The 15,352-nt window shown below is 46.4% G+C and overlaps 2 protein-coding genes across 6 annotated transcripts in view; one reads left to right on the top strand and one right to left on the bottom strand.

Annotated features, from left to right (window-relative positions):
- The window catches only part of FOXJ2 (forkhead box J2), a 53,259-nt gene extending 38,393 nt beyond the window's left edge, over positions 1–14,866 (top strand). For 3 of the 4 annotated variants that reach the window (XM_050965724.1, XM_050965735.1, XM_050965712.1), the window contains exon 11: positions 22–2,516. In XM_050965724.1, the coding sequence (XP_050821681.1) occupies positions 22–110 (89 nt within the window). In that variant the 3' untranslated portion in view covers positions 111–2,516. Of the gene's footprint in view, positions 1–21; positions 2,517–14,574 lie in introns of those variants that run through there. The other variant, XR_007775989.1, reaches the window with a different exon arrangement.
- LOC127057159 (C3a anaphylatoxin chemotactic receptor-like) lies at positions 3,055–12,075 on the bottom strand. 2 transcript variants are annotated; one of them, XM_050965910.1, is made up of 2 exons: positions 11,747–12,075; positions 3,055–7,842 (listed from the first exon to the last, which is right to left on the bottom strand). In XM_050965910.1, the coding sequence occupies exons 1-2, from the start codon at positions 12,020–12,022 to the stop codon at positions 6,646–6,648; spliced, it is 1,473 nt and encodes a 490-aa protein (XP_050821867.1). In that variant the 5' UTR covers positions 12,023–12,075; the 3' UTR covers positions 3,055–6,645. The 2 variants fall into 2 exon arrangements, with proteins under 2 accessions (XP_050821867.1, XP_050821876.1); XM_050965919.1 differs by lacking the exon at positions 11,747–12,075 and adding an exon at positions 10,781–10,871.
- Positions 14,867–15,352: the final 486 nt, after the last annotated feature.

Raw genomic sequence — 15,352 nt, 5'->3', positions numbered from 1 at the left:
CCCTCTTCCCCCTCCACTCAGCTCACCATCTGGTCCCCCGGCCTCCAGTCCCTCCTCCAGGTGCCAATGAGGAAATCCCTGACGATTTCGACTGGGACTTGATCACCTAGCGTGTTACAGACTTGAGAGCCCGTCCCTTGTGAGGGACCTGGGAGGGAAGGGAGGCATAGGGTGAAAGGTCGCAGGTCCAGCTGCCCATGCCTCCCTGCCTTGCCTGTATATAGATATATATTCTCTCTCTGCGCCAGAGAAGACACCGCAAGATGCTGCCGAAGATAATCCTTCCTTGCGTCCTGTTTTACCTTCTTTTTTTCTTTTGTTCATTATTATTATTATCAGTAATCGAGCACGGCCCTCCCCCACATCAGATCGGCTCCCCCACATTGTGTGGTGCCCTGCGTGTGGTGGAGGGTGGAGAGATGGCTCCCTGGTGCCATGACAAGACCTTGGAAGGCCAAAACCTCAAGAGCATCTTTCTCTGCCTCCCTCATTTTGCGTTTTACAATCCCTCTTTGCTGGTGAATCTGTTGTATTGGCTACTGGGGTGAGAGAGCCTAGCGGACCCTGGGAGCCTGTAATTATGTTGTTTCGTAAGTGTTGTAAAGGTCAGGGGCTCAAAGGGACATTGGAGGGGTGATTTTAGCTCCATGATCATTCTCACACCAGCAGGGGACGGCAAGAGGAGGAGGGAAGACCGTGAAGATAAAGAAAACAGAATCTCTGCGGGGGTGAGCTACAGCTGGGATTTGGGCCGAGCTGGGAGAGGGAGGCCCTCAGTGCAGAAAAAGGAGAATTTCAAGCACAGATGCATTTGGGATTCAGAGAACACTGCCATTTGTAAGGAGATCAGAGGGAACCTGACCTGTTTTCTATGCTGACTTTTGTGGTTTCTGGAAATGTGAAGTCCACCAGTCAAGTAGGGGAAGCTCAGCAGGTGTGTTTTGCACCAGCATTGGGGGGATCAGGTACAGCACATCAAATAGCATTCCCTGGGGCTTTTAACGTCACCATTCCCCCTCACCCTCGCCCCCACTGTCCCTACAGATATGCAGTGAGGCTTTTATTTGCATCTCCAAAGAAGACACCTGCAAATTAGGAAGCATTCCCCCTACCCCCTCAGTTCTTGTTCAGTTAGTTATTCCCCCCGTTAATTTCTTTGGAGACTTTCCTTGCCTGTGGTGCAAGGATGCAAGCAAAGCGAGTCTTGTCTGCATAAATACCCGGTCAGTGGTTCCTATTGGGGAGCGAACCAAGGATGGAAAGAAGAAGCCACTGCTCAAAGCTGAAGGAGATTTGGGGACTTGCAGGTTAGAGATTGGAGTTGTCCCCCCGTCGCCCCCTCTCCCCCAGCCCCAGTTTAAGAGGTGTGAGGCTTTACAGTTGTTACGTTTCAGAAGCATAGATGACAGGACAGGAGATGTTTGTCAGATATTTAAACTGCACAGCCAAAGGGAGGAATGGGGAGGATGGGAAGAAGCACTGTTGAAGCAGAAATGAATGTTGAGCTGCCCTTTCCCCAGCTGTGTCCCCTGGCTGTCCCCCTGTTTCTAGTGTGGCTCTGTTCTGTCAAACCTCTTGTTTCCTCTTTCTGTTTTGTAGCCCCCTAGCCCCTATTTCTTGGTGAGGGGAACCAAGTTGGAAGCAAACCATCATGGGGACTCAACATGCCAAGGGTGGGAGAGATAATTTAGCATCGCTATATAATTTGCTGTTGAGATAAACCAATTGGATCTTTGTCGGGAAGATGGACAGTCTTGGATTTGATGGGGGGTGGGGGGTACTGTTTTTTGTTGTTTTTTTTTAAAGTGGGGATGGTCATCACTGAACATTCCCAAGAGAAGTGGGGAATCCCAAAGCCGACTTCAGCATGGAGCTAGCCAGCAGTTCGCTCTGTTGCCCAGGATGGGAATGATAAGACAAGGAAGCCATGTTCAGTTGGGTTTCTGTGGCACAGAGCTGCAGAGATCGCCTCCCTCCAGGTGCCACTCAGTGCTTTGCAGGGGATGTTCCCAAGAGCCGGGCCCATGGAAGTTGTTCAGGAGGCCGCTTGGCCTTTCAGAGAACCCTGAAAACAAACCCTGAAAGCAAACCAAGATGGCTCCTTTGCGTAGTCAAGTGCTCCTCACTTGCATATTCATTTGCCTTGTTTGCATATTCAGTTGCGCATCGTTTGCATATGTAAATATATGCCGGTCAGTGTGCAAACCAGCCTCGCCCCCCACCCCTGAAATACCGTGCATCATTTGTGGGCAAGATGGCATCGGATTGGACACGTGGAGTCAAAGGGCTTCACACTGGAACTGCACTGCAAGCTGGTGACATAGCCTGTCAGGAGTGAAGGGATGCAGTCAACGGAGATCAGCCTGCAAGCGAGAGGAGTCCCTTGCACACCCTTGCACTGTGGTGTGGCCCATGATGCTTTGTGTCAAAGAGAGAGGAGAGGGAGTGTGGCCTCACGAGTTTATTTTTGTGCATGCTTTCTTAATAAAAACAAAAAGTGAATGTTTATGGTTTAACCCTTTTGGTGCTGGTGTTGAGTTATTTTTCAGTGGCAGCTGGTCAGGTGAAATTCACCTGCCCTTTTTTGCCCAGTCACCTAGTTTTATGAGATCCCTCTGTAACCCTTTGCAGTCAGCTTTGGAATTAACTGTCTTGAGTAATTTTTGTATCGCCTGCAAACCTTGCCATCTTACTGTTTACTCCTTTTTCCAGATCATTTATCAATATGTTGAACTACTCTGGTCCCACCAGAGATGCTGGAGGGACCCCGCTATTACCTCTCTCCGCTGTGAAAACTGATCATTCATTCTTTACACTGTTTCTTGTCTTTTAACCAGTTACTGATCCATGGGAGGACCTTCCCTCTTATCCCATGACTATTTACTTTGCTTAAGAGACTTTGGTGTGGGACTTTATCAAAGGCTTTCTGAAAGCCCAAGTAAACTATAGCCACTGGATCACCCTGGTCTATGTGCTTGTTGACCCCCTCCAAGAATTCTAGTAGATCGGTGAGGCAGGATTTCTCTTTCCCCCCACATATCACGTTCATCTCTGTGTTTAGTAATTCTGTTCTTAACTATAGCTTCAACCAGTTTGCCTGGTACTGAAGTTAGGCTTACTGGCCTGTAGTGTTCAGGATCACCTCTTATGCCAATTCTTTAAAAGGACTTCACATTATCTTTCCTCCAGTCATCTGGTACAGAGGCTGATTTAAGTAATATGTTACATACCACAGTTAGTAGTTAAACGGTGGTGCCCAAAACAGAACACAGTACTCCACATGAGACCTTACTAGGGCTGAATAGAATGGGACAGTTACCTCCTGTGTCTTAAATACAGCACTCATGTTAATACACACTAGAACATTAGCCTTCACATTGTTGGCTCATATTCAATTTGTGATCCACTATAACTCCAGATCCTTTTCTACAGTACCACCATGTAGCCAGTTATTCCCATTTTTGTAGGTGTGCATTTGATTTTTCTTTCTTAAATGAAGTACTTTGCATTTGGCTTCTTGAATTTCATTTTGTTGAATTCAGACCAATTGTACAATTTGTTATGGTCATTTTGGATTCTAATCCTGTCCTCTAACGTCTTTGCAACCCCTCTCAGCTTGATGTCATCTGCAAAATTCATAAGTACACTATTATCCGAGCCATTAATGAAAATATTGAATAGCACCAGACCTAGGATTGTCCCCAGTTGGTACCCATGAGATGCTCTCCCTCCACTTCACCATTTTGACAGCAAACCATTGATAACTCCTTGAGTGAGTACAGTGTTTCAACCACTTGTGCATCTGTCTTATAGTAACTTAATCTAGACCATATTTCCCTAGTTTGCTTATGAGAATGTCACATGACGTGTCAAAACCTTACTAAAGTCAAGATATATCACGTCTACTGCTATCCCTCCCTTGCCCCCCATTCACTAGGCTAATAACAGTGTCAAAGAAGATAACTAGGTTGGTTTGGCATGATTTGTTCTTGGCAAATCCATGTTGGCTGTTTCTTACCACCCTATTATCCACTAGATGTTTAATAATCTGTCCCATTATCTTTCCAGATATTGAAGTTAGGCTAACTGGTCTATAATCTCCTGAGTCCTTTTTGTTCCTCTTTTTAAATACAAGCACTATGTTTGCCCTTCTCCAGCTCTCTGGGACCTCACCTGCACTCCATGAGTTCTCAAAGATAATTGCTAGCAGTTCAGAGATTGCTTCAACTAGTTACTTAAATATCCTAATTTGAATTTTGTGAGGCCCTTCTGACTTGAACACAGCTAATTTACCTAAATAATCTTTAATGTGTTCTTTCCCTATTCTGACTTGTGTTCCTTCTCCTTGTAATTAATATTAATATTAATAAGCATTTACTTACGCTTAACCTTATTAGTGAAGACTGAAGTAAAATAGGCATTGAACAGCTCTGCCTTCTTAATTTCTCAGTTATAAGCTCTCCGTCTCCACTGAGTAGCGGACTTACACTTCCCTTCACCTTTCTCTTGCTCCTAATACATTTGTAGTACCTTGTCTTATTGCCTTTTATGTGCCTTGCTAGGTGTAATTAATTTTGTGCTTTAGCTTTTTTGATTTGGTTCCTACATGCTTGTGCTATTCTTTTGCATTCATCCGTATCTATTTATCCACATTTCCACTCTTTGTAGGATTCTTTTTTGGTTTTCAGGTCATTAAAGAGCTCCTGATGGAGCAAAATTGGCCTCTTACTATTCTTCCTATATTTCCTTCCATCAGGGTAATTTGCAGTTGTACCTTTAATATTGTCTCTTTAAGAAATTGGCAACTCTGCTGAACTCCTTTTTCCCTTAGATTTTTTTCCCAGGGGACCTTACCTACCAGTTCTCTGAGTTAGTTAAAGGCTGCTTTTTGGAAGTTCGTTGCTTCACTCCTTCCCTTCCTTTGAATCATAAAATCTTGCATATTATGATCACTTTCACCCAGTTTGCCTTCTACCTTCAGATTTTCAACAATTTCCTCCCTGTTAGTCAGAATCAAGGCTAAAGTAGCTGCCCCACTTGTTACTTGTTCCACTTTCTGAAACAAAAAGATGTCCCAATACATTCCAAGACTTATGGGAATTTTGTGGTTTGCTGTGTCACTTTCCCAACAAATACCAGGGTAGTAAAAATCCCTCATTGCTACAAAGTTTCATGTTTTGGATATTTCTGTTATGGGTTCTAAAAGTGCCTCATCCACCCCACTTCCTGCTCTGTGGAATATAGTAGACCCCTACCATGATGTCAGCATTGTTTGATGCAGCATTTATTTACACTCGGACACGTGGGAGTCATGGTAGTGTCCATGTGTATAAATAGCGCTCCCTTGCTTTAAAACTTTTCCATATGCATCTTTTACTTTGCACGTCTAGTCGAATTCTAGATTTGGAATACTCTTAAGCATTGGGGAAGTTTATATCTGATCAGAACTGTGGCTTTGGCCCATCTCTATTTTGCACTGAAGGAAACAACAGGCTGTTCGTGTACATGAGTGTTTATAGCACTGTGTGTTTCTGTGTGGCCACTTCCTTCCACATCTCTCAGTCCTTTCTCGTGTCTAATGGAAGCATACAGTTTGAATTCAGGCACACCACCTTCCAAGCCATCTCACTTCTGAAATTTTACAGAAGGGGTGACTCAGCTCCAGCCTGCTTAGGGTTACTTGCTGGATTACTTGGGTATCCAGCAGCTTTAGATGCAGTAGGGACATCTCCATGATTGGTGGGACCTACCTCAATTGCCTCATCATTGTATCTCAGGTTGTAATATCAAGGGGACCTTCTAAAGCCATAAAGGAGGGTCCTATTTCTAATGAACCTATGTCCATAGCATGAGGTTTGTTTTTCAGAAAATTCCCCCTTATGCCCCAGTTACTGATTCTGTGCAGTGATGTATTAGCTGCGATGTAGAAACTCTCCGTGAGCTGCCATGAAAATAAGAGAAGTGGCCCTTTGGGGACAGGAATAGTAGGGAGGAAGGCCATGGTTAACTGAAACTGAAAGACCCTAGGAATACTGGCCTGAAAGGCAGCTTCCAGTGCTGATGACCAGGTAGGGGATGTCTGCTACAATGCACTGTTGTGAGGAAAACTAGAATTCCCAGAGGACAATCCTTCTGGGCACTGCTGTGAAAAAAGTTCAGGATCCTAGCTGAAGCAGAGTTAAGGGTGGGGATGGGTACAATGACAAATTCCAAGGAGAAATGTTGAAGTAACTTCTCCCTGTAATTTAGCAGGTACAGATGATGTGATACATGCTCAATAAATGTAGTATATAGATATTCTGCAACAACATTCTTATTTAGTAATGTCAAAGGAGAAACTACATAATCCCACCACATATCTCACAAGTGCACTTCTCAATCTTAAATAAGGAGCTCTCTGTCTCCCTTGTATGTCTCATCAGAAGATTCCTCTTTTTGGCATGTCTAACTCTCCTCTCTTCAGGAGGCTATTCAGTGGGAGGTTGGCCTGCTCGGAACTGCCCCAGTCCCCATGGGCATCCCATACAGATTATAGTCAAACTCATTGTTCTGGCTCTGCTGTCCTAAAGCAAAAAGTCACTGCCATAGAAACTGCAAATGTGTCCCCTCGCCCCCGCCCTGGCAGTGCTGTCTAGAAGCCCCATTTTAGAGAGTGTTGCTGCTGATATCCCTGTCTGCTGAAGTCTTGGTCCTGTCCCGTGAGTAGGAAGTGGAGCGTGTAACTTCCTCGCTGAAAGCACCCTCCAAGATGCCCTGCACTGATTGGCGTGCCTTCTGCCTGAAGTCCCGCCCCACAAATACGTAGAGCAAAGGGTTGATGCAGCTGTTCACATAGGCCAGTGCTATAGAGAGGTGGTCCCACAGTGCTACTGCCTCCCTAAATCCAGTGCCTGGCATAGCTAGGAGAGGCAGTGCCCCAACTGCATGGAACGGAGCCCAACAGACAAAGAAGGCAACCACCACAACCAGGATCACTCGCAGAGTCTTACCACGGGGTTTGGTAAATTGGGCTCTATGCATCTTAATGACTATAAGGATGTAGCAAGCTGCCATTATGCTAAAGGGAAGGAGGAAGCCAAAGACAATCCTAGTAATATTTATGGCCAGTAGGGTGGTTGGCTGACTGCTGTAGGAGAAGTAATCATTCAAGTTCCCCAATAAGATAGTATCATTGTTCAGGATGCCAGGAATATCAGTGCTGGAGAAACCACCAGGATATTCATCTGAGGATATGCTAGAGCTCATGGCTGAATCATTCCCATAATTTATATAATCATAATCCCTATCATCTCCAAATTGATAAGTACAAACAGTTTTGCCAAATTCATCTTTGAAGGTCTTACGGTACAGGAAGGCAGGACAACACATAATGAAGGCCAAGAGCCAGATACAACAGCACATCACTGTTGCAAGCCTCACATTACGGTGGTTCTGACACCAAACTGGCTTCATCACCATCAGGCACCGGTCAATGCTGATGGCAGTGAGGAGGAAGACGCTGGCAAACATGTTGAGGATGATGGCTGATGGGATAACCTTGCAGAGGAAGTAGCCATATGGCCAGTACTCATGGAGGATCAGGTGAATGATGGAGAATGGCAGAGACATGCAGCACAGGAAGTCAGCGATGGCAAGGTGCAGGAACCACACAGTGTTCACGGTCCGCTTCATTTTCAGGCCAGCCACCCAGATCACCAAACCATTGCCCAGGAGGCCCAGGATAAAGGTGAGAATGAAGATAAATAAGGAACCAATGATTTCTGGTGCGTACTGTAGTGTGGCACCATCATCTGGCTTGTATGTGCTGTTACTACTCAGGAACAGAGACATAGTCTTTAGATACTGGTGGGGAAAAAATAGAAGATCATTTGCTATTAACATCATTAACACACCACACTGCCTGCTGTATGTGTCCAACCCCAAGATTACACTTTCTGTATGTATCCAAACATCCTTGTGTGGGCTGTCAGCAGTCAGGATTGAACCTAGAAGCATGAAAGTACAAGTCCCCCCTACTGCCTGAGCAGGAAGACCTGGCTGTACTAGTGCAAAGGCTGTTGCAAAATCCTACGTCTCTATGTGGTCTAGCCACTAGATGTGGTCATAGTGCCACAGTATAAGTGTTGGTGTACTCAGGTTCTCCTATGTCCAAAATCACCTTTAATGCCAGCACTATCCTTAGTAGAGATTATCCTTTACTGACACTCTCCTTTACCCTAATTCCAGCTGTCCCTCCTCACCTCTTTTTAACTCTCTATAAAATATATATAATTCTCTCTTTTACTGGAAAAACTCAGTCTTAGTTCCTCTTTCCTTTAAAATAAAAGTGGTTTCCTCTCTCTTGGATGGTGAGGTTTATGCCTTGAAAGCAATTTTTGTATTCCCATGAGCCTCTGATTTGCAACTGTTTCCCTGAAGTAATAACTAAAACCGTGGAGTCAGCCATTCCATACAGAAGGAGACATTGTCAGCAAAAGTCTTGTGTAAATCTTCCTTCTCCTCTGCTTTCCTAGCCAATGCAGCTTAATCCTGAGCATTCCCCAACCCCCACTATTCCAAGGAAGGAGAGACACAGGATGAAGAGTAAAAAATAGATGGATAGAAAAAGAGAGGTAAATAAAGAGAGCTATTGAGAGAAGAAGAGAAATTGGAATATGGAGTAATAACAGGATTTAATAGATCTCAAAGACCTCTACATACATCAGAAAGTGTTATTAGATGGCACTTAGTCCTGCCATGATTGCAGTGGTCTGGACTAGATGACCTCTCGAGGTCCCTTCCAATCCTATGATTTTGTGATTATCTCCAGATGAAGAAAGAGGCACAGAGAGATTAAAGTACAGTTTTATTCTGAATAATGGCAATGTAAAAACAACACCTCTCCCTCAGCCCTTGGATGTGTTCAGAACAGATTTACTCACTTGAATGACTAAAATAGTTTTGACTGCTTTTCACTCACGTTCCCCTAACGGAGCCAAGATAGCTCAGTGAGAGGCAACTTCATTCTATTTCTTCCTGTGCATTAACAGAATTGTTCACAAGTTCCAGGCAGGTAGACTGATGCCAGACCCATAAAGAGAATCAGGTTGCAGAAGTATCACTGAGGGCATGATCGGAAGATAGTGAAGTTGCACAGGGGTCACCAAGAGTCTAATTCAGCATGTAACATCTTTATTATTGCTGGTAAAGCATGAGAAGGAGAGAACCCAGCGTGATTCTGTTGTTATTATCATCATTAGAAATCTCTGTTACACTAGCAACTAGGCTCCAATCAGGCACTGAACACACACAATAAAAATCAAACAGGCCCTGCCCCAAAGAGTTTACAGTCTGTAACATACGATGGGACAAAAGATGGATGAAACACCAAGGAGGGGAGGACAAGGTAAACAATGAAATAATGATTAACATAAACAGCAGTCTTACCACATCAGCTGCCTACCCAATGTTAAGAGATCTTTAGGCATCACAGCAGAGGTGAGTTTTAAGAAGGGACACTATAGATTGTGATGGGGGAACTGCTCCCAGGAAAATAGCTAATAAAGGCTTAGTAAGGAAGGGCTAAGCTGCCTTCAAAGTAAAGACTGGTCGTTTGTATTTGATACAGTGAAGAAAGGAGAGCCAGTGGAGGGAAACAAAGGTGTGGTGGGTGATGTGCTCAGAGAGACTGCTCAGGAAGTGTAGCATTTTCAATTGATTTGAGGTGTGCATTCCAAGATCCCAGAACAAGGCCAGGTCTATACTACAGACCTATATCTGTATAACTGCATCGCTCAGGGGTGTGAAAAATCCACACGCCTGAGTGAAGTATTTATATAGACCTAGTCCCTCGAGTGGACTGCGCTATGTCGATAGGAAAGCTTCTCCCACCAACATATCTGCTGCCTCGTGGGGAGATGGATTAACTACGCAGGGGGAGAAGCTCTCCCATTGGCATAGGAGCATCCTCAATAAGCACTGCGGTGGCGCAGCTGCACCGGTGCTACTGCGGCCCTGTGGCACTGTACGTGAAGAGAAGCCCCAAGTTTGTTGAACTGGGAGTTAGAGCAAAAGGACATTGTTTTACTTGTCACTTGAGTAAATTTGATACATATATAAGTCCTTGAGAGAGACGGTCAATGTGGGACTCACAATGCTGCTTTTCAGAGCAGAAATGCACTTTAAATGACATCCCCAGGTCCCTCATGGAGTCAGTGACACAGATGGACTAGAACCCAGGTCTCACTATTCCTCATCAAGTTGTAACAAATCCCAGTTCTGCAGGCAGAAGTTACTGTATAAACCACACACCCCTTGGACGGCTGAGGCGAAACACCTGCTCCTTCAACTCCAAATCACAGACCATTATTATTCCAGCTAAAGATCACCCCTGTCCTGCTTATTGTACTAGCAGGTCTCTTATCCATCCTGAGGGGGTGCTGCTATGAAGTAACCTCCTTCGCTGATACACAAACAGATCCAAGACAGAACGCTGCCCTGGCCCCTGCACCAAGCTGCCTCTCAGAATTTATACAGTGGATAGTCAAAAGAAGATGCTTTATACAAACTGAAATTAATCCTGCTCCAAGACAGGGAACTGGATGAATCCCAATGTTTTCTAGATCCCTAAAAGAGAGCGGCATAGGGAGAGAGAGATGCTTTAGGAAGGCATGAAGGAAGTAACAAACAACTACAAAGACCGGGAGAGAGAGATGCTTTAAGACTGACAGACGGAGGGAAAGAGCAATATGGAGAAGTTGCAGAACAGAAAGACAGAATGCTGTCTGTCTTCTGTACATACCCCGGTACAGCAGATTCCTCAATTCACTGATGAGCAGGAACCACTCTGATCATAGCTCTTGTCTTAAGCACTGGCTCTGGAGTCACCAAAGAACAACTTATATGGTCAGTTTAGGAACTGACTTTTTTTAACCCTGTTATCTTAATTTTTTTTTTGCACCCAAGCAGAAGGAGAAGAATGAGTCACTTCTGTAATCAGATAACATGAGCTGCGGAACATCTGGCCTGACGCTGCTGAGATAATGCAACAGTTGCATGTGGACATGTATGGTGCTTACAACAAGAAGGAATGGAACAGTAAGCAGACCTAGAAGTTATTAGGGAGCATAGATATGATTATAGGAAATCAAAGTTTTCATAAGAAAATTTGACTCACCGCATGAGATCAAAGCAGTACATTTTGTCTCTTGTCTCTTGCCATGATAACACAGATCATTGCTCGATCTAGTTCAGTATCCCATAGCCTGTTGGACCGTCTCACATTACTGGTCTATTTTGTCTAGTATCCCACTTCCTGTTGTAGCAGATCAGAACATTGATCCATCTGGTCGTGTATGCTGTCTCCTGCATACTGCATCCATGTAATCTTATGTTCTAATTCCTGTTAACCTGGTCCATCTAATTTGGAATATCATGTCTAACAGAGGCCAGTGCCAGATGTCTCAAAAAGAAGACACAGAACCCTATAATGCACCTCACTGAAAGGAAATTTCTTGCCAACCATCAGCTGATGATCAGATTTCTCTCTGAAGCATGAGCATCAACCATTTTTACAGTAGGTAGCATCACTGAAAATACTACAGCTTTCTGATTCATGTAGGTGTCAAATCTTGTAACTTTTACTCTGCTTTTTATCTCAATAATATCATGCAGTGAGACGTTACACAGAATAATTGGCCAAGCACAGTGGGGCTTTACTTTCAACTCAACAGTATTTCTGTTTGTCTGTGCAAAACTTTACACTCACCTCAGTGCACGTTCTCTTTGTCTGTCTGTAACTCGATGGCATATGACATTCTAATGACAATAGCCAGCACATGAAAAATACCTTTAGGACCTTCCAGTGACTTTCACTCAAGCCAGACCAGATCCTTGATTTGCAGCCAAGGGAATTGAAGCACGTCTTAGCACATATCTTAGGGAAAAAATGAGTGGGTCTCCCCATATAACCACACTGCACCCTCATTTCCCCATTTGTGGATATAAATGTGTTGTTTTCTAACAGCTCCCTCCCCATCACCATAAATAAATTACATAAAAGAGGAAAGAAAAATATAATGAGCTTTACAAAGCTCTGTACCCTTTCCCCAGCAGAAGTAGAAGGAAATGAATTTGCATCTCTTTTCAGTGGTGTTCTTTTCCGCTCTGAAGCAATCAGAGGAAATGGATATGAACTTATTTCCTTATATGTGAGGGGGCCAGTCATGAAGAAGCAGGGGGGCTGCAGGGCAGGACTGAGGGACATTGGCAGAACTGTGTGTGGGAGCCTAAGACTGCTGTCAGACAGCTGGAGTAGGGCTGAGGGAGCCTAGACTGCAGGAGGTCCACCAGCAGGACATTGCCATGGCACTGCTAAGAGCAAGCTCAGTTGTCCAACTTCTCTCACTCCCCCTCTCATTGCCCATCCACACCCCTTTCCCACAGCTGGGTGCTCACTGGGCACTGCTGTGAGGGAGCTCATGTTGACAGACTCCTTAGGCCTTAGTTAGATGCTGAACAGTGTTGAGGGCAGCTCACGGGGAAGCTCCCATTGCTGCAATTATCCTTAGACCACATGACCCCTGTAGCAGGTTGGTTACCCCACTCCTGCCCTGAAGGGGTGAAAACAGCCCTGGGAGAGGATTGTGGCAGGGAAAGCAGCTACTAGGCTGACTGGGGAAGCAGCTGCAGCTGGGCCACGCCCCAATCAGGCCTCAGCTGACCCTACATAAGAAGCTGGGAGCCAGGAGCTCAGCAGTCTCTCTGTGCTCAGAGTAGGGGTGAAAGTAACTTACAGGACTTAATACTACTGTGGGATTCCTGAGTGGGGGCGTGGCCTCATCCAGAAGAGGCGGTGCCTCTCAAAATGTAAAGGCCCCGGGGCACTGGCTGTGGCTGTGAGCCCCAGGGCCTTTAAATCAACCCAGGGCTCCCAGCTGAAGAGCTGACTGGGAGCCGCCAGGGCTCAGGGGCAAATTAAAGGGCCCAAGGCTCCGGCAACTGTGGAGCTGCAGGCCCTTTAAATTCTGGCCCCATCCCAGCTGCCGGAGCCGTGGGCCAGATTTAAAGGGCTCTGGGCTGCCCGCTCTGCTCTGAACCCTTTAAATCCAGCCTCAGCCCAGCTGCCCGAGCCGCAGGCAGGATTCAAAGGGCTCTTGGCTGTCCACTACAGTGGGGAGCCAGAGTTCTTTAAATCCCCGCCGTGGAAGCCGGTGTGGTCCGGCACGGCATACTGGCTCTTACCAGAACACTGTACCGGCTTACTTTCACCTCTGGTTCAGAGAGAGAAGGGTCTGGCTGCAAGGAGGTTAACCAGGTATCTGGAGTGGAGCAGGGCTGGGGAAAGGCCAAGGGACCTGGGGAACTCCAGCCTAGGAAAGCCCTGGGCTGCAGGCCTCGTGAAGCCTATTAGGTACTGGGTTGCAGGGGCAGCCCCACGGGTAGCCAGAGGCAGCAGGTCAAAACTCTCCTTGCCAGTGATGAGTGGCTTATACTGCAGTCTGCCCCAGTGAATGGGGGCTAGTTGGTGACTGGCAGTAGCCCATGACTGAGGCAAGGCAGGGATAGTGGGTGGGGGTTCTCCTGGGAGGGGGAGACTTAGCCTATGGGGGTACTGCCAGGGGGCAGCACCCAGTTAAAGGGGCACTGGGGTCCTGGGAGGGACACAGGGGCCAAGCAGCAGCAGGACACTGGCTGACAGAGGGTGCTCCGGAGACTGGATGTGCTAATTCCCTGAGAGACCAGCAGGAGGTGCCGCAGGGGTGAGTCCTGCACCGTCACAACTGCGTACTCCCAATCTGGACACTGATAGGACACTGCCTTAGGGTGGCATCGTGTGCTGCCTGAGAGGGAATGTGTCCCAGCAGGTCACTGCTGTGGGGAAGTTCACACCACCTGAGTACTTCCCCTTTTATTGTTCCCAAGAACCCGGTAGGACAGAGCTTGACTTCTCCTCTAACCATCTATTTCCCCTTCTCTCCCTCTTCCCCGTCCACTCAGCTCACTATCTAGTCCCCCAGCCTCCAGTCCCTCCTCCAGGCGCCAGTGAGAAAATCCTTGACGATTTCGACTGGAGCTTGATCACCTAGCGTGTTACAGACTTGAGAGCCCATCCCTTGTGAGGGACCTGGGAGGGAAGGGGGGCATGGGGTGAAAGGTCGCAGGTCCAGCTGCCCAAGCCTCCCTGCCTTGCCTGTATATAGATATATATTCTCTCTCTGCGCCAGAGAAGACACCACAAGATGCTGCCGAAGATAATCCTTCCTTGCGTCCTGTTTTACCTTCTTTTTTTCTTTTGTTCATTATTATTACTATCAGCAATCGAGCATGGCCCTCCCCCACTGGCCTTGGACACATCAGATCGGCTCCCCCACGTTGCATGGTGCCCTGCATGTGGTGGAGGGTGGAGAGATGGCTCCCTGGTGCCATGACAAGACCTTGGAAGGCCAAAACCTCAAGAGCATCTTTCTCTGCCTCCCTCATTTTGCATTTTACAATCCCTCTTTGCTGGTGAATCTGTTGTATTGGCTGCCAGGGTGAGAGAGCCTAGTGGACCCTTGGAGCCTGTAATTATGTTGTTTCATAAGTGTTGTAAAGGTCAGGGGCTCAAAGGGACATTGGAGGGGTGATTTTAGCTCCGTGATCATTCTCACACCAGCAGGGGACGGCAAGAGGAGGAGGGAAGACCCTGAAGATAAAGAAAACAGAATCTCTGCGGGGGTGAGCTAAAGCTGGGATTTGGGCCGAGCTGGGAGAGGGAGGCCCTCAGTGCAGAAAAAGGAGAATTTCAAGCACAGATGCATTTGGGATTCAGAGAACACTGCCATTTGTAAGGAGATCAGAGGGAACCTGACCTGTTTTCTATGCTGACTTTTGCAGTCTCTGGGAATGTGAAGCCCAACTGTCAAGCAGGGGAAGCTCAGCAGGTGTGTTTTGCACTAGCATTGGGGTGATCGAGTACAGCACACCAAATAGCATTCCCCGGGGCTTTTAACGTCACCATTCCCCCTCCCCCTCCACTGTCCCTACGGATATGCAGTGAGGCTTTTATTTGTATCTCCAAAGAAGACACCTGCAAATTAGGAAGCATTCCCCCTACCCCCTCAGTTCTTGTTCGGTTAGTTATTCCCCCCGTTAATTTCTTTGGAAACTGTCCTTGCCTGTGGTGCAAGGATGCAAGCAAAGTGAGTCTTGTCTGCATAAATACCCAGTCAGTGGTTCCCATTTGGGGAGCGAACCAAGGATGGAAAGAAGAAGCCACTGCTCAAAGCTGAGGGAGATTTGGGGACTTGTAGGTTAGAGTTTGGATTCCTCCCTCCCACCCCAGTTGAAGAAGTGTGAGGCTTCACAGTTATGTTTCAGAACCATAAATGAC

This window comes from Gopherus flavomarginatus, chromosome 1 (assembly GCF_025201925.1).
Source record: "Gopherus flavomarginatus isolate rGopFla2 chromosome 1, rGopFla2.mat.asm, whole genome shotgun sequence".
Taxonomy (NCBI): Eukaryota; Metazoa; Chordata; order Testudines; family Testudinidae; genus Gopherus; species Gopherus flavomarginatus.
This window is presented reverse-complemented; position numbering and strand designations above follow the sequence as displayed.

Excerpts from the sequence above, each read along its gene's own strand:
- LOC127057159 (XM_050965910.1), bottom strand. The coding sequence starts at position 12,022 with ATGGTGATGGGGAGGGAGCTGTTAGAAAACAACACATTTATATCCACA. Across the intron at positions 7,843-11,746 it reads CAAAGAGAACGTGCACTGAG|TATCTAAAGACTATGTCTCT; the intron begins GTGAGTGTAAAG and ends TTTCCCCACCAG.